This window comes from Peromyscus eremicus, chromosome 20, assembly GCF_949786415.1.
Source record: "Peromyscus eremicus chromosome 20, PerEre_H2_v1, whole genome shotgun sequence".
NCBI lineage: Eukaryota > Metazoa > Chordata > Mammalia > Rodentia > Cricetidae > Peromyscus > Peromyscus eremicus.
This window is the reverse complement of record NC_081436.1, coordinates 5900175-5925609: the sequence shown is the minus strand read 5'-3', so window position 1 is coordinate 5925609 and position 25435 is coordinate 5900175. Positions and strand designations below refer to the sequence as shown.

Below are 25435 nucleotides of genomic sequence, written 5' to 3'. Positions count from 1 at the left end.
CTAGATCCCAGGCCCTCTCTCTTGTTCAGTCTCTCCCAACTGGCCTCCTATTTTGGCCTCAGAAGCCTCCACCACCCACATATATACATAGCCTGGGAAGCCAGGGAGCAGGAACAGCCTCCCCACCCGCTGCCTGAACATCAGGAGGCTGCCACCAGGAGCGTGTACTCTTCCTCAGCCCCCTGTCCCCCAGGTGGTGACGTGGCTCATACATCCACTCCCCAACCTGTGCCCACTGTGTGTCCAGGGCATTGTTCTCCTGCCAGACTCTTCCCCAGCAGGCTCAAAGAGGTCTAGCCTGAGGTAGAGCGCCTGGGAAGCTGCAGCTTGTCTAAGCTGGAAGACCCACAAGGAGTCCAGAATTTTGGTCAGCAGGTAAGTGTGACCAGGGGGAAGAAATGAAAGCAGATGGAGGACACAGTCTGTCTCATCGCCGGGTTGGTTTCACCCTGGAGTCTGTGAAGAGGGCAAAGGGCTGAGACGCACTGGAACGGCCCCGGCTGGAACACTCACTGGCAATGGGCTTAGGAGACAAGAACGCTTTAGGGACTCGTGACTCACTGAGGCTTGGGCCTGGACTCGCGATTGCTCAGCTCTGGACGCTTCCCTCAGATCCTCCCTCCCTGCCCACAGGCCACAGAACTGGTTTGGTCATTCCACGAGTTGATTCCTTCCTGAAAGCTGTCTCAGACTCCACTCCAGGAGACGCAGCTGGTCCTCCAGGTCACAGACACAGGACTGTGACAACCAACAGCCATACGTCACACCCACCTCACAGATGGGCAAGTGAAGGCAAAGAGTGCACCTTGGCGTGCTCAGGCTCCTTAGAGCAATGTCCCTGTGCTGACGGCCTCCTTGCCAACAGCTTGGATCTCTCCTGGGAGCAGCTGACACGGGCCTCTGTAACCTGGGGCTGAGGAGTCTGGCAGTGTGGAGGCAGGGGGAGGCGGAGCGTGTCAAGTCTGAGCCGGCTGCTGCACCTGCAGGGCTGCCCAGCTGCCTCCAGCCCTTCTGCTCCGAGATACCTCCTCCGGATGCCTGAGAGAGCTGCTGCTGCTGCTGCTGCTGCCCCGGGGTTACCCAGGGTCATGGTGGAGGCTGTGGGCTTTCTCTCAGATCAGACAACATGTCTAGAGCTGCCGGGCTCCCAACAAGGAGAGCAGAGAGGGTAGCATCCTGGCATGGAGTTTCCAGGCATGAAACGCTGCCCAGGCAGGTGCTGAAGAGGCAGGGAAGGGGGGGGGGGGGTGTCCTTAACCGCCACAGAACGTGCGCCTGGGGGGTGGGGCGGGGGCGGGGCACTCAACTCGTTACCCAGGACAAATTTGTATTTTCCAGGACATCAGTTATGCCTCCATGTCCTCTGCCCATATCTCTTCGCTCACCCCCTTGAGGACTCTGCTTGGCACACACACTGCCCAACAGGATCAAGGGCAGATGGTTAGAGCTGAAGGTTTCCAGAGTTCCCGGAACAGCACTGTAGCCCATCTGGGCATCAGTCAGCTTTCCTGGAGCCCAGCTCAAGGTGGTGGGGCTGCTTTCTGCACCCAGAGAACAACCTCCTCCACCAGCTTGCCCTGCCACACACCCAGGCTGTAGAACACACACATCTTTGTTAATTTATGGGAACAATACAGCTCCACAGGGACCACCACTCTAGGCAACCGCCCTGCCTACACCCAGCTGTTTATCTCAGATGTGTGGAGAGAAAAGCAGAACTCCCCACCCTCTCCCGGGCAAGGTCCCACCCAGTGCACACACACCATACAGATGTGAGCTCTCTGACCCCTGTGAAAAACAAGCACAGGGCCCTGGCGACCACTGGGCGGCACAGCTGCACGCACAGATGTGCAAAAAGCCTGGCAGGAGAGCTCTCTATGGAACCACAGAGTCCCACACCTCCCAGCTCTCCTACCCACGCCAGGGCCTCAATGTCCCCCTTTCCTTGGCCTTGTGGCCAGCTCAGTTCCACATCAAAGATCTCCTTCGCCGACAGTCATCACAGGGGACAGTTGCCTCTACACTGCCCACTCCAGGGCCTTGAGTCCGATCCATGGAGAGCCCTGCCCAGCTGTGGCTGGCCTCTGGACCTCTCGGGCCCCACAGGCTCTGGCTTTCTCTGAGAGACGTGCCTGCTCCGCCTAGTCCCCCCTCACGGCTCCAGCTCCCGGGAGAGGCGGGACAGTTCCCGCTGGTTGTCGATGACCTTCAGCTGCTGGACATAAGCCCAGGTGCTCGCTGGACTCCGGGTGCTCAGGGACTGCTCAGAGCCTGGAGGAAAGGAGAGCCATCAGGGGGGTACCACCGCCACTTCAGCAAACAAACCCACCCTTGCCCTCTCCAGGGAGCAGCCTCGGCTCTTGGCGCCTCCACTCCCTGCTCTGCATCGCTTAACACGAGCCCCTCCCCCACGGCTGTCCTTGCATCTCTCTCCACCAGATGCGGGAGGGCAGTGGTTGCAAAGTCTGAAGAAAGAAGACACACACCCCCCCCTCAAGATCTCAGCAGAGTACCCCTTCCCTAGTTCAAAAGGAACTAAAACAGGCTGGATGTGGGGATGCATGTTTATAATCCCGGAGCTTCAGAAGCTGAGGCAGGGGGATGGAGAGTTCCAGGCCCTGTTTAAAAACAACAGCAACAAAAATGGCCGAGCATAGTGGCGCATGCCTTTCCTCCAGAACCCAGGAGGCAGAGGCAAGGCGATCTTTATGAGTTTGAAGCCAGCCTGGGCTACACAGCAAGCTCCAGGCCAGCAAAGACTTTGGCTCAAAAAAGCCAAAAACCAAACAAAGTCTAGGGGGTAGTTCAGGGTGTGAACTGCTTGTCTTGGAAGGATGAAGACCGGAAGCCAAACCGGAGAACCAGCAAGCACCTAGGATTCCAACGCTGGTGAGGTAGAAGCAAGCAGAGCTCGGAGGCCAGTCAGCCAGCCTAGACTACTTGGTAAGTTCCAGGCCAGTGAGAGAGCTCGTCTCACAAGAAAGAGAGGGTGGGTGCCTGAGGAGCAACACCCAAGGCTGTCTTCTGACCACAACACACTACATGTGTGCATCCATCCCTACACACCTGTACATGCGCATACATACATAAATAAAATAAAAATAAAACCTGAAAAATGTTTATTGTACTATGTATGAAGCATGTGGGTATGAGATAAGGCTATTTAAACAACAAAACCACAACAAAAACCACAGGATACGGCACAAGCTTGGAATCCTGGGCTTGGGCTATGAGGTAAGACTGTCTCAAGTATCAATCAGCCGATCAATAAACAAAATATAAAATAAAAGACAGAGTGAGTAACTCAATAGTGGCATCTGTGGGGAGAGAGGCCGTGGGCAGTGGAGAACCAAGTTATCGTCTGTGTTCTCCCACATGGACTGAGCCAAAGGCTCGATTTATTATCAGCACGAACGCATCTGTGAACACAGGATGGGCATCGTGATACGAACCCTATGTTACGACTATTCCTTAACCACACAGAACTCGTATCAGATAAATACGTAGGCTGGAGTTAGAACCCAAGCTCCACCTCCGTCACTAACTTCCTCTTGGGCTAGCAGGGGCATCTGTGCCCTACAGGTAACAACGGACTGTACATAAGTCCCTGGCTAGGCCAACTTCTGCCAGTACCCCTGTTCCATCACTTACATGTGGAGATCCTTGACGCCTGACTGTCCTCGTGGAGGTGGGAAACTCGACTTCTGAGCGGTGACAGAGGCACTGGGCAGGGTGAAAGGGCCAAGTCAGGGAGATGGCCATGCTGAGCCTCCCTGGGAGCACCGAGGGACTCCTACCCAGGGGGACCACCTCTTACCAGTGCTGTGACTCCGGCAGTGGTGGAGCATCCGGACAGCTCTGGCCATCATCCGCTATGGGCAACACAAAGACATGAGACCTGGCCTGTGAGCCCGAGCCTGGCCTGTGAGCCCGAGCCTGGCCTGTGAGCCCAGAGCCTGGCCTGTGAGCCCGAGCCTGGCCTGTGAGCCCGAGCCTGGCCTGTGAGCCCGAGCCTGGCCTGTGAGCCCGAGCCTGGCCTGTGAGCCCGAGCCTGGCCTGTGAGCCCGAGCCTGGCCTGTGAGCCCAGAGCCTGGCCTGTGAGCCCGAGCCTGGCCTGTGAGCCCAGAGCCTGGCCTGTGAGCCCAGAGCCTGGCCTGTGAGCCCAGAGCCTGGCCTGTGAGCCCGAGCCTGGCCTGTGAGCCCAGAGCCTGGCCTGTGAGCCCAGAGCCTGGCCTGTGAGCCCAGAGCCTGGCCTGTGAGCCCAGAGCCTGGCCTGTGAGCCCGAGCCTGGCCTGTGAGCCCAGAGCCTGGCCTGTGAGCCCAGAGCCTGGCCTGTGAGCCCGAGCCTGGCCTGTGAGCCCAGAGCCTGGCCTGTGAGCCCAGAGCCTGGCCTGTGAGCCCAGAGCCTGGCCTGTGAGCCCAGAGCCTGGCCTGTGAGCCCGAGCCTGGCCTGTGAGCCCAGAGCCTGGCCTGTGAGCCCAGAGCCTGGCCTGTGAGCCCAGAGCCTGGCCTGCGTATGGGAAGCTGAGTGTCAAGCCCCCTTTGAACCATGTTCCGGGGACTAGAAAATCTACAAAAGACAAGGTTAAGTAAGGCCGCTTTAACCCAGCATGCCCACATGCTCAATAGGAACTAGGCAGCAGCTGGAAGATAGAGATTAGGGAAGACTAGGAGATAAGGGTTAGAAGGGACGCTTATTAAACAGTATGATGTTTGAGACTGTTAACCCAGTAGCTCCAAAAGAAGGTAGACCCTCCCTTGTGCATTGGAATAAGGCAGGAGCGATTTATCAATAAATATTCTGTTCTAATTTTTTTAAACAAGGGGTCTCTCTATAGCCCAGGCTATTCTTAAACTCAGAATCCTCCTGCCTCAGCCTCCTGTGTACTGGGGTCACTTGCATGCACACCTGGGTTCAGATTCTATCAGCTGACTCTCACCCCTGACCCCTCCCGGGCAACTGCCGTCTTTGCCAACCCACACTGGGGGTGGCAGCCCACTCTGTTGAACTCACCATCTTCTCGAAGTTGATGAGGTTCTCTACGAGCGTGTGGTTCCCCTCGTGGATGAAGGTCATGTCTGCAAAGGGATGACTTTGCTTATAGCTCCCCAAACTCCTTCCTCTCCTGCATCACAGGAAAGGTAAGGAGCCAACCACAGAGATCACCAGGGCCTGCCACACCCACATCCCAGGCCTCCAGCAGCCTCTGAGCTATCACAGCTCCCTGATATCCCGGCCCTCCACGCAGCCCTACCATGTTTCTGTCCTAACTCTTCTTTCCGCTTGTCAACTCCTAATTTAGCTCGGTGCCCCCTGCATGTCAGCCCTTCACCTGTCATCCCCAGAGAGTGTTGAGGGGACATGGGAATGAGCGCAGGGACGAGGCAGAGAGGAGAACACGGGCCCTACCTTTGAGTAGCAGGGGCATGAAGGGGATGACTGGAGGGGAGAGCTTGGAGAGTGCCAATCGGTACACTCGGTGGTTCCATGAGGGGTCCTGGGAGGAGAGAGAGCTACCCTGAGGGAGTCCTGCACATGATGGCCCACCGCAGACCCAGCCTCTCCCGAGTCCCAGGCCACATTGGAGAGGCTCCAGGCCAGCCTCCCGTCCTACAGGATCTCACTGAGACAGGGTCTGTGGTAGGCCAAAGAGGGACATGAACTGGTTTTCTAAGTTCCAAATACCCCCAGGGAATCTTCACGGTAATTAGTCACAGAGGTCTCAAGGTTTCTGGGAAACCTCTCTCAGCCTCTCTGTCTCTGTGGTGGGTGTGATCCCCTGAACCCTTTGGGTCCCATGAGGTGACTAGTTCTCTTAAGAACTCCGGAGGCTGAAAACACCTTGGTGCTCTTCTCTCTAGACTCTACAAAACCTTCAAAAGTTCCAGGAGCCGCAGCCACTGACTCATTCCTCACTTTTAAAAGTCTTACAAGTTTGGCCTGCAGGCCCTGTGAGGGTCCTGGAGGAGCCAGTGACACCCTCCCACCTGACAGACAGTGGGTCTCCTGCTCACAACGTCAAGGAATGTAAGACCTCCATCCTGCCTTTGCTGTGAAGGTTGGCCATCAGCCTGAACCCCTGGGTGGAGCAGCCAGAGTTTGGCATTCTTTAACCCCCCCTCCCCCCCCCCCCAAATCTCAGACCCAGGACATCCCTGGGCCTGCCATGGTCTCATATCCAGGGCAAATGTCCCCTATGTGAATACCAAGGGGTACGGTATACCACAAGGCCCCCATCACTATGCTGCACACCCTTAGCCAGCTTCCACAACCACAGGCCAGAGGGATCCAGGCCCTAGGTGGGCACTGAAAGCCGTGAAAGGCCAAGAGCCGGTGTCCAGAGATGGCAGAAATGGGGCCAGCACTTACCAGCAGCCTCTCCAAGGCGGAGTACAGCTTCCGTACTTTATGGGGCAGACGCTGTAAAGACAAGACAGGTGAGGAGAGGCCGTGGCTGGGAAGAGAGAGCCACCCTAGACATCCCCTAGGAGGGCAGAGGCCTGGCCTTGGCACTGGATCCCTCCTGGGCAGCCTACCTCCCAAGTGTGGGCCAGGCGGCTGATGGCGGAGTTGCTGAGGCCAAACATGACCGCAAAGAATGAGTTGAGATTCTTCTGCTCCTTGAGGCTGTGAGCACAAGACCCAGACACCCTCAGAGGAAACAGCCATATCCCCAGTGCTGCCTTGCAGGGTGGGTGGGTTAGGTGGCAAAGGCTCTGGGGACCCAGGGACAAAGAGAAGGAAGATTGGGCAACACAGTGGACAGGGAAGGGGGGGTGAAGAAAGGGTGGGCCACAGGGCTGGCAGCACACACTGTTTCCACACGTCCCATTATCCTTCTGTACCCCGTCATCTCCACACATCCATTGTCCCAACGGGCACTCACTGGGCTGCCAGCTTGATGAACTTCCGGAGCAGCTGCGCCCGGGGGCCAGGGACAGGGCAGAGGCAGAGCTCCGTGGCCACCCAGTACTGCAGCTCATTGAAGCGGCGCATGAAGCGCTCCAGGTTCGCGGTGGTGACATCCCTCAGGTGCTGGGGGCCCAGGACATAATGGATCAGCTCCACCTGGATGGGGCAGAGCCCAGGTCAGCCTGCTAGGCCTGGTGTCCTGCCCACAGCCCCCTCCTCGGCCCTACCTCTCCTGCACCTGGTGGATCTTGTTGAAGAGGTTCCAGTCATGGTCTGTCAGCTGGCCGGCCAGGTCCTTGGCACTCACTAGGTCCAGCATCTCAGAAGAACCCAGAGTGGGCCCCAGCTGCTCAGGGTGTGGGGTCTGCAGGGGAAGAGTGCTCAGACACGGGAAGGACCTGGGACAAAGGCTCTGCCTGTGGTCAGAGGGACAGTGGACAGACGGGGCACTCGAAGTGGAGGGGCTTCTTGGGTCTTTGGCCCCTGGAAAATGGGCTCTCCTGAGGGGTCACTGTTCTGACGACTCCCTCGTGCTGGAAAGCCAGCTTGAGCCCCTGGGGGTCTGGAGTTAGGGTAGACCCCCTTTCCCCCCTTGGACTCCCCACAGATGCTGAGGCCGCCTCTCCCTCTCCTTCCCTGTGCAGACACAGTAGCAGCCAGAGCCAAACACCTCCCTCTCTCCTCTGTGTCCCTCCCCCTGCACCCACCCTGCCTCCCAGAGCTCCCCAGGCTCTGGCAACCCGCCTGTCCCTACCAGCTCATGCACTTCCTGTGGGTTAACAACAAAGAGCCGCTCGTTGAGGCCCAGTGATGTGGCCACGCCGCGGGCATCTGGCTGCAGGCCAACGACATCTGTGAAGGCAACAGGGGCAGTGCTGAGGGAAGGTGGTTGGGAGGGAGGCCAGGGACCAGCTGCAGGCCCATGCTTATCCGAGAGTGGCGGAGGAGCTGCTAAACACGCAGGTGCGCATGCGCACACCTCGACGCTGCCTGCAGCGCCAGAGACTGGCCAGTCTTGGGTGAGGCTTCAACTTCCCCGACCCTCAGTTTCTTCCTTCGTCAGCTGAAGACAGTGGGACTCACCCCAGCTACTTCCTGGGTCACTTTTAGAAGCATGGCTGCTTCAAGTAAAAGATGCACAGAGAAAAGCCCTCTGACAATTAGGAAACGCCCTATACACCTCTTGGTGTTACTTTCCATCAGCTGTGAACTGGACAAAACTTTGAGTCTTCAAGTCTCCTTGATCTCCAAGATCAAGGTGGATCTCTGTGAGTTCGAGGCCAGTGGCTTCCAAAGTACGGCATACCAGACCACCCGTGTGTCCAGAGAAGTCGATCATCTATTTAATTCATGGTCTCACCTGTTGTGTATTTCTAGTTTGTGTGTAGCTTTATGATCACATGTCGATGATGTGATTTGTATATGGAATGTATAAGCAAATGTACACTTGGGGAGATCTGTAATAGAGCACTGGTCACTGGCATAGGTGTCCGTCTGTGGTCTGAAAATGACGGCCGCATAGTAGGAGTCCCAATAAACGAGGACTCTGGCCAGCGGTACTCACCAGGTGACCACCAGAGGGCAGTGCTCCCCAGAGCTGAGCACACAGGTGTGCTCCAGTTTCTGCCCGCTCCTGAAGGGAAGGGGCTTTCTGTCTCACCACCCCTGCCACAGTTCCCCGAGGACCCCAGTTCCTGAGTGCTGGTCTCTGGCCATCAGGCCCAGGCTACACTATTCAAGGATAATGGTGGCTTTTTAACATACCAAATTCTCCGAAAGCAGGTCCTGATAACTTAGATGGTAGTCTAGGCAGAGATGCGCTAGACTCTGGCTTACATGCCTTATGGGTGGGTGTCTGTAGGTTAACAGCTACAGCAATCTCTCCTAATAGTACAGGGATAACACTCACTGGACAGACAAGGAAATGGAGACTCAGAGAGGCCCAGGGTCCCTCAGCTGGGTAGAGGTTAAATTGGAATCATCACATAGTTCTGGGAGTCCAATCTATGTGGTTACCGTCCGGCTGATCTGTCGTAGTTTCTATAGTAATCCTAGCACCTAATACATTGCTGCTACACAGATGACCCTCAAAAATGTTTGCTGTGGGAGCTGGGCAGTGGTGGCACATGCCTTTAACCCCAGCACTCGGGAGGCAGAGCCAGGTGGATCTCTGTGAGTTCGAGGCCAGCCTGGTCTATAGAGATTCAGGACAGGCAACAAAACTACACAGAGAAACCCTGTCTCGGGGGGAAAAAAAAGTTTTCTGTGGGGGCTGAAGAGGAGGCTCAGTGGTTAAACACACTGGTTGCTCTTCCAGAGGACCTGGGTTCGATTCCCAGCACCCACTTGGTGGCTCACAACTGTCCATACCTCCAGTGGCAGGAGATCCAAACCCTCTTCTGACTCAAGGGACTCAAACACATGTATGGTGGTGCACAGACCATACATTTAGGCAAAACACCCATACATACAGAATAAAAATAAAATTATAAAAAAGAAACCAATTTTAAAAATGTTTAAAAACTATGTTGGTTAGTTCGTCAACTTGACACAAGCTAGGTTCCTCTTGGAAGAGGGAACCTCATTTGAGAATATGCCTCTGTCAGACTGGCCTGGAGCAAGTCTGTCAGGGCATTTTCTTAATTAATGATTGATCTGGGAGGACCCAGCCCACTGTGAGCAGTGCTACCCTGGGCAGGTGGTCCTGGGTTCTATAAGAAAGCAGGCTAAGCAAGGCATGGAGAGCAAGCAGCACTCCTCCGTGGCCTCTTCTTTGGTTCCTGCCTTAATTCTCTTCCCCAACTTCCCTTCACAATGGGCTGTTAAGCTGTAAGATGAAATGTACGTTTGCCTCCCTGGATTTCTTTTGATCATGCTCTTTACCACAAAAAAAACAGAAAGCAAACTGGGAAATCTGCTGAATGACTTAATGAATGAGAGCTCCCTAAAACCAAAGGCTAGACGCATGCTGACGAACACCATTAGCCCGGGGAATACGCCGAATTCTCTCGAGCTCTGGTTTCCACGGTTGAAAAACAGAGTAAAGTTTCCTCTTGAGAGCTCATGACTAGGAATAAATGAGTACACGAGAGCGACACATCAGACACCAGCTAAACTCTTTCCTCCTTTAGTTCTCTCAAAGCTTCAAGCGGCGGCACAGCATCTCATCATCTGCGCTTTCCAGGTGATGAGCTCAGAGCTCACGCACCCTGCCCGGGGACTCACAGCCAGTGAGAGAACCGGCTGGGTGGGCCTTGAGCATTGCTCCTGGAGCAGCCGGAGGAGATGTGGTCATCCTACACCCCCCCACCCCCCCCCACCCCCGTGCAGGGCATGAACATAACGGTCTGAATTCAAGGGTGCGGGTGTGGAGCTGAGGGCACCCTCCCAGGGTGGAGAGTCGATCTCGAGACGCAACTTACCGCCTGCGGAATTGACCTTCACCAGCACCTGCCCCTTGGTCCAGTGGTCCTCATGGGCTACAGCTGCCATCACTTCTCTCACGGAGGCTGTCACGGGCAGCTGCAGGGTCAGCACCGAGTGGTCGGGTCTGCAGATGTCGTAGGGGACTGGAGAGGAGGAAGGGCTGAGCTGGAAGCCGGTGCCCCGTCTCCCCACCCCGTAAGGAGCAGGACCACAGACCAGCAGTAGGATTCCCACAGGCCAGAAAAGGGGATGGTGGGAAGGCCCTGTGGGGAGCCCTGGGCCTAGGGAAGGAGCACAGGGGGCCCACCCACCCACGTGCTTGGTAGCTATAACAAAGGCCCTGAGGAAGACCTCATCCTCCCCTGGCCTGGGGGCAGCAACAGCCGGGCAAGGGAGACGGAGTCCGAATGCTGACGGCGGCAGTCCTCAGTCACCCACCTTTGTCCCCGACTCGGATGGCACCGGTGCTGCTTGGGGAGGGTTCCTCCTGGCCGGGAAGCCAAACAGGTGTGTTCCGGGCCTGGGAGGGAAAAAGGATCAGGCTCCAGAATCCAGAGACAACAAACAGGGAAGGGACAGGGAGGGCCTTTGTCACCGCCAGCAGGGACCCCAGAGCATCCTACGGCCAAGGGGCTTTGCTGGAATCCGAGTCCAGGGAGGGCAGGGAGCCAGGAGACACAGAGGTCAACTGCAGGCCAGTCATCCACTGGGGGTAAGGGGGGGGGGGTTCAGCCACCTCCATAAACAGGGCCAGAGCTGTTCTGGGATAAAAATGCCTGGGCCCAGTTTCTCCTTTCCTTCCCTCGGCATTTGCTACAAAGTGGGCATTGTTCTGGGCACCAAAATAGTCACAGCAGTTCTTGCAGGAAAGTATTTTTAATCCTCAGTTTTATGGATGTGATAAACGAGGCTCAGAGAAGTTAAGTAATGTGCCAAAGGCCACACAGCAACCACTACAGGGCTAGAAATGTGCTGTGCTCCCTCTGTGCCCTTGTCCCTCAAGAGCTGCCCGATGGAGCGGGCAGGGATAGCCTCCGTGATGGGCAGTCCTAACATGAGCTCATCCGGCCTCAACACTCTCTCCAAATCTGATACTTACTCCCTGCCTCTAAATGGAGCTGGTCCCCTGCTCCCTGCCCCTTCCTAGACAGCTTCCTCAGAGTCCCCACGAGTGCCACCTGATCACGGACAATGCTCAAAATGCTACCACCTGTGCTGGGTTCACCAGGACCCTGGCCTTAAAGTTGCATCCGAATCCCTGACTCATTGCCCCAGACTTCTTGCACCCAGGGGTGCCCTCATCCTGCCTTCACTGCTTTTTTCTTTCTGCTACTCCGGGCTCAGGCTCCTTCTCACTCCCCAGAGCTTGTCAGTCCCTTCTGGGTTCTTCATGCAAATGGATCCCCAGTGCCCTCTCTCCCACCCAGGGTGATCTCTTAACTGCTACAATAGTTCACTACCTCTAAACTCCACCCCCTCACCCCTCAGGTGCAGCCCCTCACTTCCTCTAACCCACCTGAGCAGAGCCACACTGAGCCAAGGACAGAAGTCATCACTGTCCCTTCCACCCTCTCAAGGGTTCATAGCTGGGACCCTGGGAGGAGACACTCTAGCCCCTGCCAGCCCCCCTCACTTCCTCTCCTCCTCCAGTGCTGCCCTGGGGCCCTCTTTGTCCTTAGCTCAGCTCCTGGGACACTTCTCTAAGCCCTCATGGTAAGTCAGTAAGTAGGCTCTTCTCCTCAGGCCTTCTCAGGCTCTGCTGACTTCACACACTGGGACTTCACACACTGGGAGACTATTTCACAGCTCCGGCCCACTAGTGCCTGTGAACCCACAGGCCACATCACCCAGCACCTAGAGTAGGGTCTGACATGCTGGGTGACTGACATTGATTCCTGAGTGTCAGCCACAGTCGATGTGTAAAACAAGTAGAGAACCCCTCCTCCCCAACCTGACATCCTGAAGGGATGTGACAGGCAGAACCGCACAACACACCACAAGTTCTGGAGTGTGGGGAGGAGCCTGGTCTCAGAAGAGCAGAAAGGAAGAAGAGTAACTGGCAGGATGAGGGCACCCCGGGTATAAAAAGTTTAAGGCAACAGTCAAGGTCCCTTAGCAAACAAAGGAAAGAGGCCACCAGGTGAGAGGACACCTGGGGATGCTCCAGATGGGAAGGGAGGACATCACAGGAACACACACACTATTCAGAGCAAGAAGGATCTAGAAAGGTAAAGGGGTAACCAAAGAAAGGCCCATGCAGAAGGCTAACCGCCAAGGTCCTGAGATGAGGCCAGCTTTGACTGTAGCAGTGAGAGCCTCCGGTTGGTGGGGCTGGCTGAAACCAAGGTACCGACTGAGTTCTCCTCCAATGCATCATCCCCACGACCAACCCATCCTACCTTCTTCCTAGCCCTTTCTCTCCCTACTCTTCAACCAAATCTTAGCTCCAGTCACTACCCATCCCTCCCCAGCCCCAGCTGGGAGTGGGCTGGCCACCTGGACCCCTGGGACAGGCCTCATCATACCAGCTAAGTCCCTTGGGTCTCGGTGAACCCAGTCACCTGTCTTATCTCCCAGCTACAACTGCAGGCATGGATCACCTCCCAAAGGAATAAAAGTCCCTTGTGTGTGTGGGGGGGGGGGGGGAGGATGAAGGTGTCCCCTTAAGCTCGTAGCTCTCGAACAGGACCTGCCCTGATGCACCCATCACGGGTCAAGGACCCTCTGGGTGTGGAGGCAGGAGTGGGGCAGGAGGGGCAGAGGGAAGAAGCTGAGCCAGGCAGGCAGAGGGAGAAACAAGAGTCAGGGCAGGCACCTTGGTCTGAGGAGATGCATTCCCACAGCCGTTCTCCAACCTGCAGAGAGGAGTGAGAGAGGGGTTGAGAGGGTCACTGAGAACCGCTGCAGGCAGGACACCTCTCAGGGTCAGTGGCCACAGTGGTCTGGGTCCCATCTTGCCCTCCCCAGTAGCTCCAAGGGATGTGATGAGGCGTGTACACAGAGCAGGGGGCAAGATGCGCCTAAGACCTGGATTGGCTTCTGTGATTTCCGGAGACCAGGAGGGAGCAGGGGAAGCATGAAGGAGACACGGGCTCCGGGGCTCTGAATGAGCTCTTGCCCTTGCACCCTAGCTACCCCCATAGATGTCTGGGGAAGCAAGGTAAATTCAAAGGAGTTGATGGGCAGGGCGGGTGGAAATCGGTACCGTAGTCCATAGCAACCGGTCAAACGGAAGATGTGAGAATGCAGAGGCAGTCAGCGTATAGCATGAGCAAATGAATGACTGTATTGTGTGTGGAGACAGAATGGGGGCTGACAAGAATGCCTGGCATAAGGCAAGCAGCCTAGACTAAAGCCCTGGATGGACCAGTGCCAGCCGCTCAGCCTGCACTGCCCAAAGGGGACAGATGAGCTGCAGTCAGAGGGTCACCTGTGGTGCCGCCGCCTCTCTGGCCACTGTTCTCTCAGCAAGTTGCTAAGTCGGGCATCCCTGCTCACCAGGTCTGAGAGTTTCTGTGAAAGGCTGAGAGTTAGCCCCTGGGATGGCAGGCTGGCTGCTGCTGCATCTTCACGGGCACCCCAGCCAGCCCAGCTGCACTCCCAGGTACCTGGAGGAAGCTGGTGGCCACAGGGTCTGAGTGGAGCATGGGGCCGTACAGGGCCACCCACCGGCTGACTAGCCGCAGAATCTGCTGCCTCTTGTTACAGACGTAGGTACTCCGTTCCTGCTCGCTGCCTCCAGTAGGCTCTGCTGGCTCCACATGGAAGGTGGGCGCCGGTCAAGGGAACTACACCAAGCTACCGAGGCCGCCCGCCACACCTGAGCAGCGGAGGGGCAGGGACCGACTGGACCAGGCATGTGCAGGGCACCAGGAAAGGGTCACAGCAGTCACTTTGGTAGGGACTCCTTCCCTCACCTCCACACACCAACCCATCCCCTACCCACATCACCCTGGGACTCGAAGGATATTGGTGCAGGAGGGCAGTGAAGAGCTGGGTGCTGGGCATGAAGACACTGTGGGTCAGCAGGAAGTCACTGAGGAATGTCTCTGTTGGGCAGGGTTAGGGATGGGCAGGGACTTCAGAAGCCAAGTCATAGCCCAGCTATATGAGCAGCTGGAGCACATGTCCCCAAGTCCCGCACAAGCCAGCAAAGGAATGCCCAGCCCTTATGACAGCGTCCTCCACCTAGGCCAAGAGCACTTCCTGTCAACTGCCCATATGGACCAATCCAGCCCCTGATGAGGTCAGGCCACAATGACCTCCTGATGACTCAGAGAACAGGTAGTGTCTTCTGACCTGTTGGGTCATGAGCACTGGAATCTGGTCGCATGGCTTCCAACAGGAGTTCTAGGATCTTCTCTGGGGTGCCAGACATCACTGTATACCTGGAGGAAAACCAGTCCACTATAGCACGGGCCCTTCCACCATCGCCCCTCTCCACACAGACATCAATAGTTGATCCCATCATGCCTCCTGATATGCCCGCCCTAGTCCATCCTGGAGAGCGGGCACCGATACATCCTCCCAGCCCCTCCATGTCTCCCACCCCCAGAGGGCCAGAGGACAGGAACACGGCGTGGGAAAGGAGCAAAGGCTGGAAGTGGGAGAGGTATGTAAGTGTGGAGCTGTGTAGGGAGAGATACGGCGGCGGGCTTGTTACCGGTTCCTGCCTGGGGTTGGGGGGCGGGAAGGACCAGTGCCCTGGGAGCTCCTCTCCAGAACCAACACCACTTTGCCATGCTCTTCCAGCCTCATGGTTTTTGCTTCCACATCCTGGAGAAGGGGCCACACGGGCGCTCGATGCCCTAAGCTCCTCTAAACTTTCTGTACCACCTCCCTTCCAAACCCTGAGCCCTACAGGCTCCTAAGGACCCTCGGCGGCGGCGCTTCTGTAGACCCACCTTTACCAGACTTCCCGGCCTCAGCCCCTCCACAGACCCAAACCCCACCCTCTGCAACCCACCAGTCCCTGGACTCTCACACCAAACTGAGGGTGTCCACTCCCAGCCAGACCCCAAGTCTGCTTACACCAGTCTCAGACACCAATGACTCTGCCCCCCACCACCACACCACATCCTCATCACCCCCAACCCCCGCCACCCTGCCACTCTATGGCACCTTGATGATGCGGTTGAAGTCCTGCTTGTCCACACGCAGAAAGTGACAGTTGTTTTCTCTGAGGATGATGGTGGCTGCCCGAGGTGCGTCGTTCACCAGAGCCAGCTGTCCAAAGTCATCTCCCTCATGCAGTGTGGTCACCAGCCCCTGAAGCCAGGACTCGGTCACAACCTACCCTTACCACCAGCCCTTGCTGGGACAGACTCAGACACACGTGTGGGATCCGCGGCCTCGGGACCATCCAAAGGAATGTCCATGGGGACATGAACCGGAGAGCATCGACACTCCAGGGGACCGTGGCGGGCTGGAGGGAGAACTCACCTTGCCGTGGGTCACCACATTGACAGATCCCTTCCAGATAATGTACCACGAGGTGCCTTTGTCCCCCTGGCTAAACACTGACAGAAGCATGGATCAGATATGTCCTCTCTCGTCACCCACCACTGCCCCGTGGCTCCTGACCCTGTGGCCGACCCGACTTACACACAGTCCCTGCCTTGCTGTGTGGTTCAAAGAGCAGAACAGCAGCTAATTCCCGCTTCACCTAGGGGTGGAAAAAGCAAGGTCAATAGCGTTGACCTGGGGGGAGAGAAAGACAAGCCCAGAGGGTAAGTCCAGGGACAAAGCACCGGAGGATACAGCCATGGCCAGGCTCGCTGGCCTCAGGATGTGGCAGAGACAAAGTAAGGCAAAGAAATGGCCAAGAGAGGTGGGAAAATATTTAGTCTGAGGGCTAACGGTGAGAATTAGGTAGAAAGCCTGGAGAGGTGGCTCAGTGGTTAAGAGCACTGGCTGCTCCTCCAGAGGATCCATGTTCGATTCCCAGTATCCACATGGCCGCTCACAACCATCTGTAACCAGTCAGTTCCAGGGGAGCCAATGCCCTTTTGTAGACTCCACAGGCACCAGGCATGCATGTCGTATACAGATATAACATGTGGGCAAAACATCCATACACATAAAACAATAAAATAAAATTTTAAACCATAATTTAAAAAAAAAGAAAAAGAAAAGGAAGCCAGGCTGTGTGGCTCACACCTGTTATCCCAGCACTCTGTGAGTTCGAGGCCAGCCTGGTCTACAAGTTCCAGGACAGCCAGAGCTGTTACACAGAGAACCCTGTCTCAAATGCACCCCCCGACACCCGCCCTCCCAAAAAAGGAATTTAAAGAAATTAGATGGAAATCTTCACACCACAGACAAAGGGGGAGGGAACCGCTCTCCCCACCCCCAGCCCCCATTTAGCAGTAGCAGCTCCAGGGCTCCTGGAGGAAGCAGCCTAGCTGAAGGGCAAGCCTGCTGTGTGTACTGACGGAGTTGGAGAGGTGGGCCACCGCCTTGATGTGCAGCAGCTCCTCGAAGATGAGGTCCAGTTCTTCATCTGTTCGCTGACCTGGGCTGCAGGAGCAGAGGGAGCCCTGAGAACTGGGGCCAGAGCCAGAGAGGAGCCACACCGCCTGCCTGCCGGGCCTGGGGCCTGGGGCCAGATGGCGACTCCACAACTATCAGTCAATCCACTGTTAATAACAGGCTTTGTGGGTGAGCCCCGGGTACCAGGCACCCTGCTGAGCACCTTTCACGCATTATTTCATTCCATGCTCACAACTATGACATGGGCATATTATCTTCACTTGACAGAAGAGGAAGCTGGCTGAAGAGGCCCAAGGTCACCCAGTGAGTAGCTGGTTGGGCTAGAAGGTGAACCCTGACCTGCCTCCATCCAATATCCACACCCTCTGCCAGTGGGGAGGGTCTTCAGACCCTCTGGCCCAACACCCTCAAGAGTAGAAGGAGAAAGGGTCTGGGATGTGGGGGCTGAGATCACATGACAAGTCCAAGGCCGACTGAGAGCTGAGCAGGGTTTCTACCCCTGCCTAGGTCCTTTCCTCCAAATGAATCTGAGAGCCTCTGAGGTCTAACTGAAGGCTGTGTGAGCGTGGGGGCAGAGGGCAGGGCTCTCCACTCACGGCTTCCGGAGTGCCACAGTGAGTAAGGCATCGGGCCCTCGCTGCGAGAGCAGGGCTGTTGCCTCAACAAGCTCCTCTTCCACATCATGAGTTCCTGCAGGCTCTGGCTCTGGTCCAGGGAACCTGTAGAATTGGGCATCTCGGTCCTGGAAGGTCCAGTCATGTTTTACTGGGGAGCCAAGGCCCAGGCATGGCAGAGAAGAGAAAATTAGACCAGGTATCAGACTTTCTACTAACACCGTCACAATGCCTTAAGCCCCTCCATAGCTCCCAAGGGAGTCCAGTCCTCAGGTCAGCCCTCCCCCTACCCCCACCCAGCCCTAGTGCCCAATCTGAGCTCAGCTCACCATGGCAAAGGGCACCCTCATCCAGCAACACCTGGCAGATGCCCACAGCTTGGCTCCGTGAATGGATGCCAAGCCCCAGAGCCAAGATCCCATCCACCAGCTCCCGGCCAGAGCAGCACTGTCTGTGGGAAATGGAAAGAGGCCAGAGAATCGAAGTAGGGGTGAGAGGGATCTCTATCCAAAGTCACCATCCGGGCCCAATCCCAGTTCTTCCCCCACAAAGCAGGGCTGGGCCCCAGTGCCTGGAGGAGAGCAGGGAAGGAAAGCCGACCCCCACTGCCACTCACCGATAGAGTCGGAGATGGTATTTTCTGTCTCGTATGAGGGTAGGGTAGGTGGCCAGGAGATGGCGGTGCAGGAGTTTCCCTGCCTTGAGCACACGCTCTGTGGTGGCCTGGGATGAAGCGAGCGAGGTCAGGGCAAACTGAGGCCTGCAGCCTGCAGTCTGTTGCCCACTCCCAGCCCCACTTTCTGCTGCTCATACCTGCTCCAGGCTCACACTGAAGTCCAGGGACTCCTCACTGTTGGTAAGTGGTGTCTGAGGGCGGTAGGGAGAGTTTGCCGATCAGTGGAAGGCCTTCAAGCACAGTGTGGGACCCTTCCCTGGCCTACTCACTACTGCCCCTGCCCAAGTCTTGGCCCCAATGCAGCCTTGCAGCCTTTATGCCATAAATAAACACGTGTTGCTCGCCCGGTGTGCAAGACACCACCTGTTCCCCACGCCGCTGCCCCTCTCAGAAGATAATTTTTTCCCACACCGGTGTGCTGCAGGTGAGGCCCCCCAAGATCCACGCTGCTCCCCCGGCGGGGTCCCCACATGCTCAGGCTACCAAGCACACAAGCTCTGTGTGGGGTTGGTTGGAGTGGAGCTGGAGGAAGTGGGAAGACAGGATACAAGATTCATGAGAGGCCAGGGCACGGACGTCTTGGGAGGCCCAGGAACACCAGCTCCCAGCTGGGACTGCAGGGTTGACCCCAAGCTCAGGTCTGTGCCCAACCACAGGGCCCTCTGTAGGGCTGGGGCTCAGTGAATGAAAACACAAACCCTGGAGCCAGGCTCTGTACTAATGGTGTGACCCTGAACAAAATCTCTATGTATGGAATCTCTGAGGTGCGAACCAAAGCAACTCCTGAGCTTTTGGAAGGCCCCCCGGAGCCGACACAGATCGCATGTTCAACCATTGCCAGGCGTACGGCTGTACATATGTCAGCTTTGGTTACTCAGTGAGGCACAGGTGAGGCTGTGTCTGGGAGGCTTGTTTCTACGAGATACTGCAAGCCACAGCCCCGTAAGGGTGGGTACGGCCTTGGCAGCCCATAAGACTGGTTTACCATAGAAACATTGGTTAACAAGGCTCTTGGGAGCAGAGACACTACCAGGGACTCCAGGACACCTGTGCCCTGGCATATCAGCCACGAAGGCCCCTCCACAACCCTCTTTTCCAACCATCTGAATACGGAGAGTTTATGAACAGCTCTGGGTAGGCTGCCCTACTCTCTACAAGCCCTCCCAAAGCACCCTTGACAGCTCACAGAACATATCCACCTCCCTGATAGCACCCCATCCTAGGTGCGGTAGGCAGAGCAGAGACTGTCTGTTTCCTTGTGACTTACAGGGAAACAAGTCTTGAGGTGAATTCAAGTACCCCATGTAAGGCAGCCACGCACGCGTAGGACTGCCAGCCAGACTTGGCTAAACCGGAGCTCCGACCCAAATGATCTCCTTACCAGACCCATTCCACCCACCACACCTGCCTGCACTCAAGGACCTGGAAAAGCATTGGCTGGGGAGCTGGCATCCAAGTCCTCTCCCCGAGCCTGGCAGGTCTTAGGCACAAGCATTTTGTCACTGTACCCCGGCAGAGGTCTAGAGGTCTGGCATGGGTGCCTAGCCCAGCATTTGGCGGAAGTCACTAGGTGTCCCAAGGGTATCCCTGCCCGGGTCATCGGGCCCAAGCCAGTGCCAGACACACAGCCCTAGAGACTTAAGGACAGGAAATGAGGAGGAGGAGGAGCCAGGAAGGGAGGAAGGGCAGGAATGCTATCCAGCCAGGCCCTGTGTTGGAACAAACAGTGCCCGAGTGCTAATGACTTCTTGTTATTCATGTCAAAATGCCCGAGTCACCCTAGTTCCTGCCCCAGCTCCCATTGGTGCCCACAGTTCAGGCTCTAGTGTGAACTCTGTTATTACCGTTGTTAGATTTGTGTGTGTGTGTGTGTGTGTGTGTGTGTGCACATGCGCGTGCTCACACGTGTGCTCATAGAAGTCAGAAGAGGGTGTCGGATTCCCTGGAACTGGTGTTACAGGGAGTTGTGAGCTGCCTGACATGTTACCAGGGACCAAACTCAGGGCCTCTGCAAGATCAGCAAATGCTCTTATCCACAGAGCCATCTCCGCAGCCTCTGGTTTTCGATGTTTTGTTTCGGAGGCAAGGTCGCTTGCAGCCCGGGCTGAAGTCACTAAGCAGCCGAGGATGACCTTGAACATCTGATCATCTTGCCTCACTTCCTCGGTGCTAGGATATCGGGAATTGCCACCACACAGGGCTCCCAGCCCGCTAAGCAAGCGCGCTACTCACGGAGCTGCATCCCTAGCCCACCCTTCCTGGAATTATCCTGACCTCAGAGGCCACATGACCAAGCTGGTCACTTCCTGCCCTACCCCAAGGGATGGGCATGGGAGTCAGAGCGCAGTAGCTTGAGGAGGCAACCACAGGCATTTGATCTCACTGAAGAGGGCTGAAGAGAGGTGAAGCCCTGAGTGTCACACTTGTCACACTCACTGCCTAGGGTCACACAGTTGCCCAGAAAGGGAAGATTCTGGGTGTTGTCGCCCCGTGAAGCAGGTGTTTGTATTCTATTTCACAGCCAGAGAGAGGTTCCATAAGCCACCCTAACAGGTGGTAAACAGCATTCACACCAGAGCCTGTCTGACTCCACAGCCCATGCTTTCGGCAGCAGCCCTCCCCTCTCAAGAGCTGCACCCCTGTCCTCCCTCGGGGCAGGTCACAGCCACAGAGAGAGCAGAGGCATTCAGCCCTCGGGAACACTCTGTAGGCAGAGCAAGGGGCGCGCTTGTTACCACAGCCTTCCCGTGCCCCTACCATGCTCCTGCGGACGGGGACCTTGGGAACGGGCAGGGAGGGGACCGTTAATGAGCAGCGGCAGTGGGCACCTGTGTGGCCTCCTCCGGAGCCAGATGCCTGGGTTCAAATGCTGCTTTCGGGACGGCAGCCAGGGGGTGTGTGACCTTATGCCGACTTAAGGTCTCTATGGACCAGCTTCTTGTCTGGGAAGGGGAAACCTACCCCAGAGAGTTATTATCGTATTATTGAAAGAGGTTAATAATCTCAAGGCCATGGAATGGTGCCTGCCTCACAGTAACTGCTTGGCAAACATTAATGCCGTAGTCCAGCTTTCTCACTCCTTAGGTGTACCCACTGCCTTGACGGACGGACGGACGGACTGACTATGGCTGGCCCTGGTCTTGATCTCATGACCCTTGAATATCATTTTGAGGTTCTCAGTTGGAAAGTAATGGCTGGTGTGGGTCAAGTGATGACCCTCGCCCCTCACCTACCAATGCCTCTCAGCCGAGGGCAGGGAGGATTCGAGGTGGGAAAGGGGGCTGCTGGCAGTAGTCTGATGCCTGCCCCACCTTCCTTCCCTGTCACTAAGAATCAGAGCTTGGCTGGAGGGACAGTCAGTCAGGGAGCCAGACAGCATGGAGACCCACCAGACCAGTTCCTTTGGTCCCGGCTAAGGTCCTAGGCCAGATTGTGCATGGAGCAGGGACACAGAGGGGGTCAAAGCTATTCTGCAGGTAGATCTTGGGTACGAAGCCCAGCTCGGCCACTCGGCAGCTGTGCAGCCCTTCTCCTACTGCCTGACCTCTCTGTGCTTCCTTTTCACATCTGTAAGATGAAACCATTGGCATTGATCCCACCAGGCTGCTGAGTATATTTAATGGGACCAAGATGTAGCTGGTACAGGGCACGGGACACAAGGAGTGTGACTCTTAGCCACCGTCATTATTCAGATGAATTTGTTTTGGGGATAAAGCTACTTTCTCCCCCCAAACTGTCATATGAATAGAATCATTCCAAGCTTGCCCGAGTCTGTGGGGCTCACCCAAGGTCACGCTCTTTCTCCTGCTCTCATATATAATACAAGACTTCATCTCTCCCTCATGTTTTTCCAAAGTGTTCTTCACCCCATGCTGTATCAACATGGCCGTAGTTGGTAAGTCCTTTCTGCATCTAATTGAGAGCCCCCCCCCCCCCCCCGTATGTACCCGGCTTTCATCCCCTCTTGTCCTGGTCTCTGATGAACTTGACTTCAGAAGGCTAACCCACTTTCTCCTGGGCTTTCTAAAGAGGGGGGTGTAGCCTGAACAGCCCAGCCCTGTCTTCCTGGGCTCTGGGCTCACCTTCTTCACCCTGGACATGCACACACCCTGATAGGGCTTGTTCCCTTACGGGAACACTTCATGAGCCAAAGGAGCCTTAAGAGAGTCAAGGGGTGCAGCCTGGAAGGAGACCAGAGAGCTCCTAAACACAGGCACGGTAGACTGGTCCCACCTCACTCCACCCCCCAGGAATGAGCATGACAGAAAGTTGGGGGACAGTGGTCTCTAGCCCTAGAAACCTAAACACTTTAGTTATCAGCCCTCCCCCACTCGTCCCCACATATGGCAGAGGTGGGCCTTGTCTCTGGACCTTTGACCCCGTTCACACTCCAGCAGCCCCCACTTTTATGTTTCCAGCCTCCCATGCAAGCTGCTCCTTCCTTTCTGAGGTCTTAGGGGAGTTAGGAGACTGGCCGGCGACTTCCTCCACCCTCTCCCTGACTTTGGATCCCAAGAGATTCCCCAGCGACCTCATTGTCCTGGTAACTGACCTTCTCCCATCTCCTACCTAGCTTCTCCAAGCTGGAAAGGGGACAGGAAATGCACAAGTAATTATAGCCTGAAGGGGAAGGCCGGAGGGAGGGTTGCAGGCGGCTAGAAACCAGCAGGAACTACCACTGTGGCCCAGAGCCTGCGTGGGGACGTGGGGTAGAGCCAGCCCCCCCCCCCACACCCTATTAGAAAAACCCAGGGAGATAAGGGCAAGTAGAGAGTCACCTCCAGTGCAGAGGGTCTCCTCGTCTAGACCCACCTGGGGCTCTCTCCACCCAGCCCCCCCCCCCCTTATTAGAAATGGAAACAGTGTTTGGACGAGGTAGGAAAAGGAGGTGATGGTTTTGCTACTCAAAGGGACTTGCTGGTGAGAGATGACCCTTTCCAAGTTTGTAAGCCACTCCGCCCTCTCTCAACCCTTTACTAAGTTCAGTACCCTCTGCCCCCTACACACACACACACACACACACACACACACACACACACACACACGGGGATACACAGCATGCAGATAGGACTGTCAAGCCTGGTGGCTGGGAAGAGAGAAGCGATTATCTCTCAAGACTGGCTCCTACCTCCCCGACCCCCACCAGCCCCTCTCCTTCCCATCCCCTTCCTTAGGCAGTCATTAGCCACTCCGAAAAACCTCTTCAGTCCCCGTGGTGGCCAGGTGCCAAGCTTTATCCACACAAATGCCTCACCCCAGGAGAGAGGGGGGAAAAAAAACAACAGATTCAGTCCAGTTCAATTGTTCACTAAAGGAGACCGTTGCCACGGTGATGTGTCAAGAACAGTAACCAAGCTAATTTTACCCCCACTTGACCTGGCCGCACATCCCCACTGCCACACAGAGAGAACTCACAACACGTAAGTCAATGCCTGACACATGGAGGCGATGGATAAACGATAAAGCCCTACTGGGGGGCAGCCCAGCACCTCACACACCGGGCACCCTACCCACAGACACACAGGCTCCAGTTATGTGATCAGCCACACACATACACGGCCACCAAGCTACCCTGCCTTCTATCTACCCAAACGTTTTCCTCTGCACGCCTGCAGCAAGCTGGCTGGCCCCCCAGCACTGCAGCCCAGCCACCTCTTCCAGCTCTGGTTCAGCCTGGCCGATGGAGGGTACTCACCCAGCGAAGCCCCTGGATGCAGCTGGGCCGCCTGTGCTCGAACACCAGCTGGTAGGAGCAGCACCGGGGACGGTGCATTCTCTTCAGCACCATATCGAGCAGCGTGCCCTCCGGGACCACGTCAGGGAGACTTCCCACCTGCGGTGTCCCCACCGCCGGACTCTCCACCACAGCCGGGCCCACCTGCCAGTGGTTCTCACCTGGCCAGCTGACCTGTGAGGTGAGGAGAAAAGTCGACAGCCGTCGGCTGGAGGAGCCGAACCTCCACACTGCCAAGCCCAGGCTTAGCGTCCTCTGGACTTGGACTGGTCAGGCGGAGGTGCGGCAAGCCTGCCAGGAGCCGGGGGAGGGACAGGAAGACCTGCCCCGGGTCCTGCTGGCTTGGCGCACCTAGGGGTCTCCAGCTGGCTCACAAAGATGGGGCCCTTCTCAGTCTCGCTGGAATTCTGCCCTGCCTCACTGCCCGTGTCCTGCAGGCATGTCCACCTCTCCCGGCTTGAGGCGGTACGCACACCAGCTAGCTCCCCAGAAGCAGCTTTGCCTCAAACTCTCCTCCCCGCCACCCTCTCCCACCCAAACTCCCCCACGTGTCGGCTTCCTCTCCCGCCCTTTCCAGCAGCTTTCCTTGGCCCTAACCCCGGCCCCACCTTACCCACCTTCATGTTTCTTCTCCAGCTCACACAGCGGTGCACGCTCTTAGCAGGAGGTTGGAGGATCCCTGGCGCGCTCCAGCACAGCTCTGCCCGGGAATCCTGGAGGGGTGTCGGTGCCAGCGACACCCGGGCCGCAGCGAAGGACCAGTTCCCAGCAGGACAGGTCGTCCGGAGTAGCAAGATGCCGGGCTAGACAGAGGGCCTCGTCCTGGGTGAGTAGAGGGCTGGGGAGTGGGGTGGGGGGCGTGGGGGAACCCCCACCCCTCCCCAAAGACTAAGAACGTCGAGCCTCCGCCTCCGTCCCAGATGTAAGAGCCAGCTGGCACAGGGCGTTCAAGCGAAGCTGCAGCTGGCACTGATCCGGGCGGGAGCTGTCACACCCCCTGCGCTGCCCGCCCCTTCCCCTCCCCGGGACCAGCCGAGGGGGCGGGGAGCAGGCACAGGCTTTACTGTAGGGGTGGACATCGGGGAAGGGGCCGGACCCACAGCTGATGGAGTCCCTACCCGGGACTACGTCAGTGGGTTCAGGACTCCGGACCCGAAGCCCCAGCGGGTAGGAAGTGCCTTCGGGTGGATGCCCCTGTCGCAGCCCCGGTGCGGAGTTAGGGGCCCGTGAAGGCTGCACCCGCCGCCACGTGGCCAGGAGGAGAAATGCAAACAAGGAAACCAGGGAAGGGGGAGGGAGTGAGTCATGGCCGCCCCACCCGAGAGGGAAATCCGGGCTGGGGCTGCTTCCTGGCCAGGGGCGTCCGGCCTCCCGTTTGGGTTCAGGGTCTCCAGCAGCTCGGGGTTGGAACTAAGCAGCCTTCCTGTGGGGAATCCCGCTGCCTGGCTTCCCACCTCTGCCCTCCCGATCTTGCGGGTTGGGAAGTTGAGGCTGGAGGGGAGGGACCGCATTCCAGATGGAGAGAGGGTCGCGTGGATGCAAGGATTGGCCAGGCTTTGGATTTGCGGCAGGCTGGACTT

General features: G+C 56.8%; 1 protein-coding gene across 2 annotated transcripts; it reads right to left on the bottom strand.

Moving 5' to 3' along the window:
- Positions 1–1607: 1607 nt before the first annotated feature.
- Positions 1608–25042, bottom strand: Rapgef3 (Rap guanine nucleotide exchange factor 3). 2 transcript variants are annotated; one of them, XM_059247086.1, is made up of 28 exons: positions 24473–25042; positions 23817–24029; positions 18259–18312; positions 18062–18168; positions 17775–17896; positions 17428–17596; positions 16774–16858; positions 15944–16004; positions 15782–15858; positions 15461–15607; positions 15003–15115; positions 14639–14727; positions 14310–14388; positions 13948–14107; positions 13770–13852; positions 13155–13194; positions 10778–10859; positions 10336–10482; positions 7668–7765; positions 7152–7277; positions 6888–7069; positions 6538–6628; positions 6371–6421; positions 5411–5498; positions 5015–5079; positions 3818–3872; positions 3652–3723; positions 1608–2271 (listed from the first exon to the last, which is right to left on the bottom strand). In XM_059247086.1, exons 1-28 carry the CDS (start codon positions 24476–24478, stop codon positions 2153–2155), a joined length of 2781 nt encoding a protein of 926 aa, XP_059103069.1. In that variant the 5' UTR covers positions 24479–25042; the 3' UTR covers positions 1608–2152. The 2 variants fall into 2 exon arrangements, with proteins under 2 accessions (XP_059103069.1, XP_059103070.1); XM_059247087.1 differs by lacking the exon at positions 24473–25042 and adding an exon at positions 24207–24326.
- Between the last annotated feature and the right edge of the window lie 393 nt (positions 25043–25435).

What these genes read in the sequence shown, in the direction of transcription:
- Rapgef3 (XM_059247086.1), bottom strand. An exon ending in ATGTGGTGACCCACGGCAAG is followed by an intron (nt 15,608 to 15,781) that starts GTGAGTTCTCCC and finishes TCCTGGCTTCAG; the next exon opens with GGGCTGGTGACCACACTGCA. An exon ending in TTCACTGCCCTCCTGCACCA is followed by an intron (nt 14,108 to 14,309) that starts ATATCCTTCGAG and finishes ACCGGCGCCCAC; the next exon opens with CTTCCATGTGGAGCCAGCAG.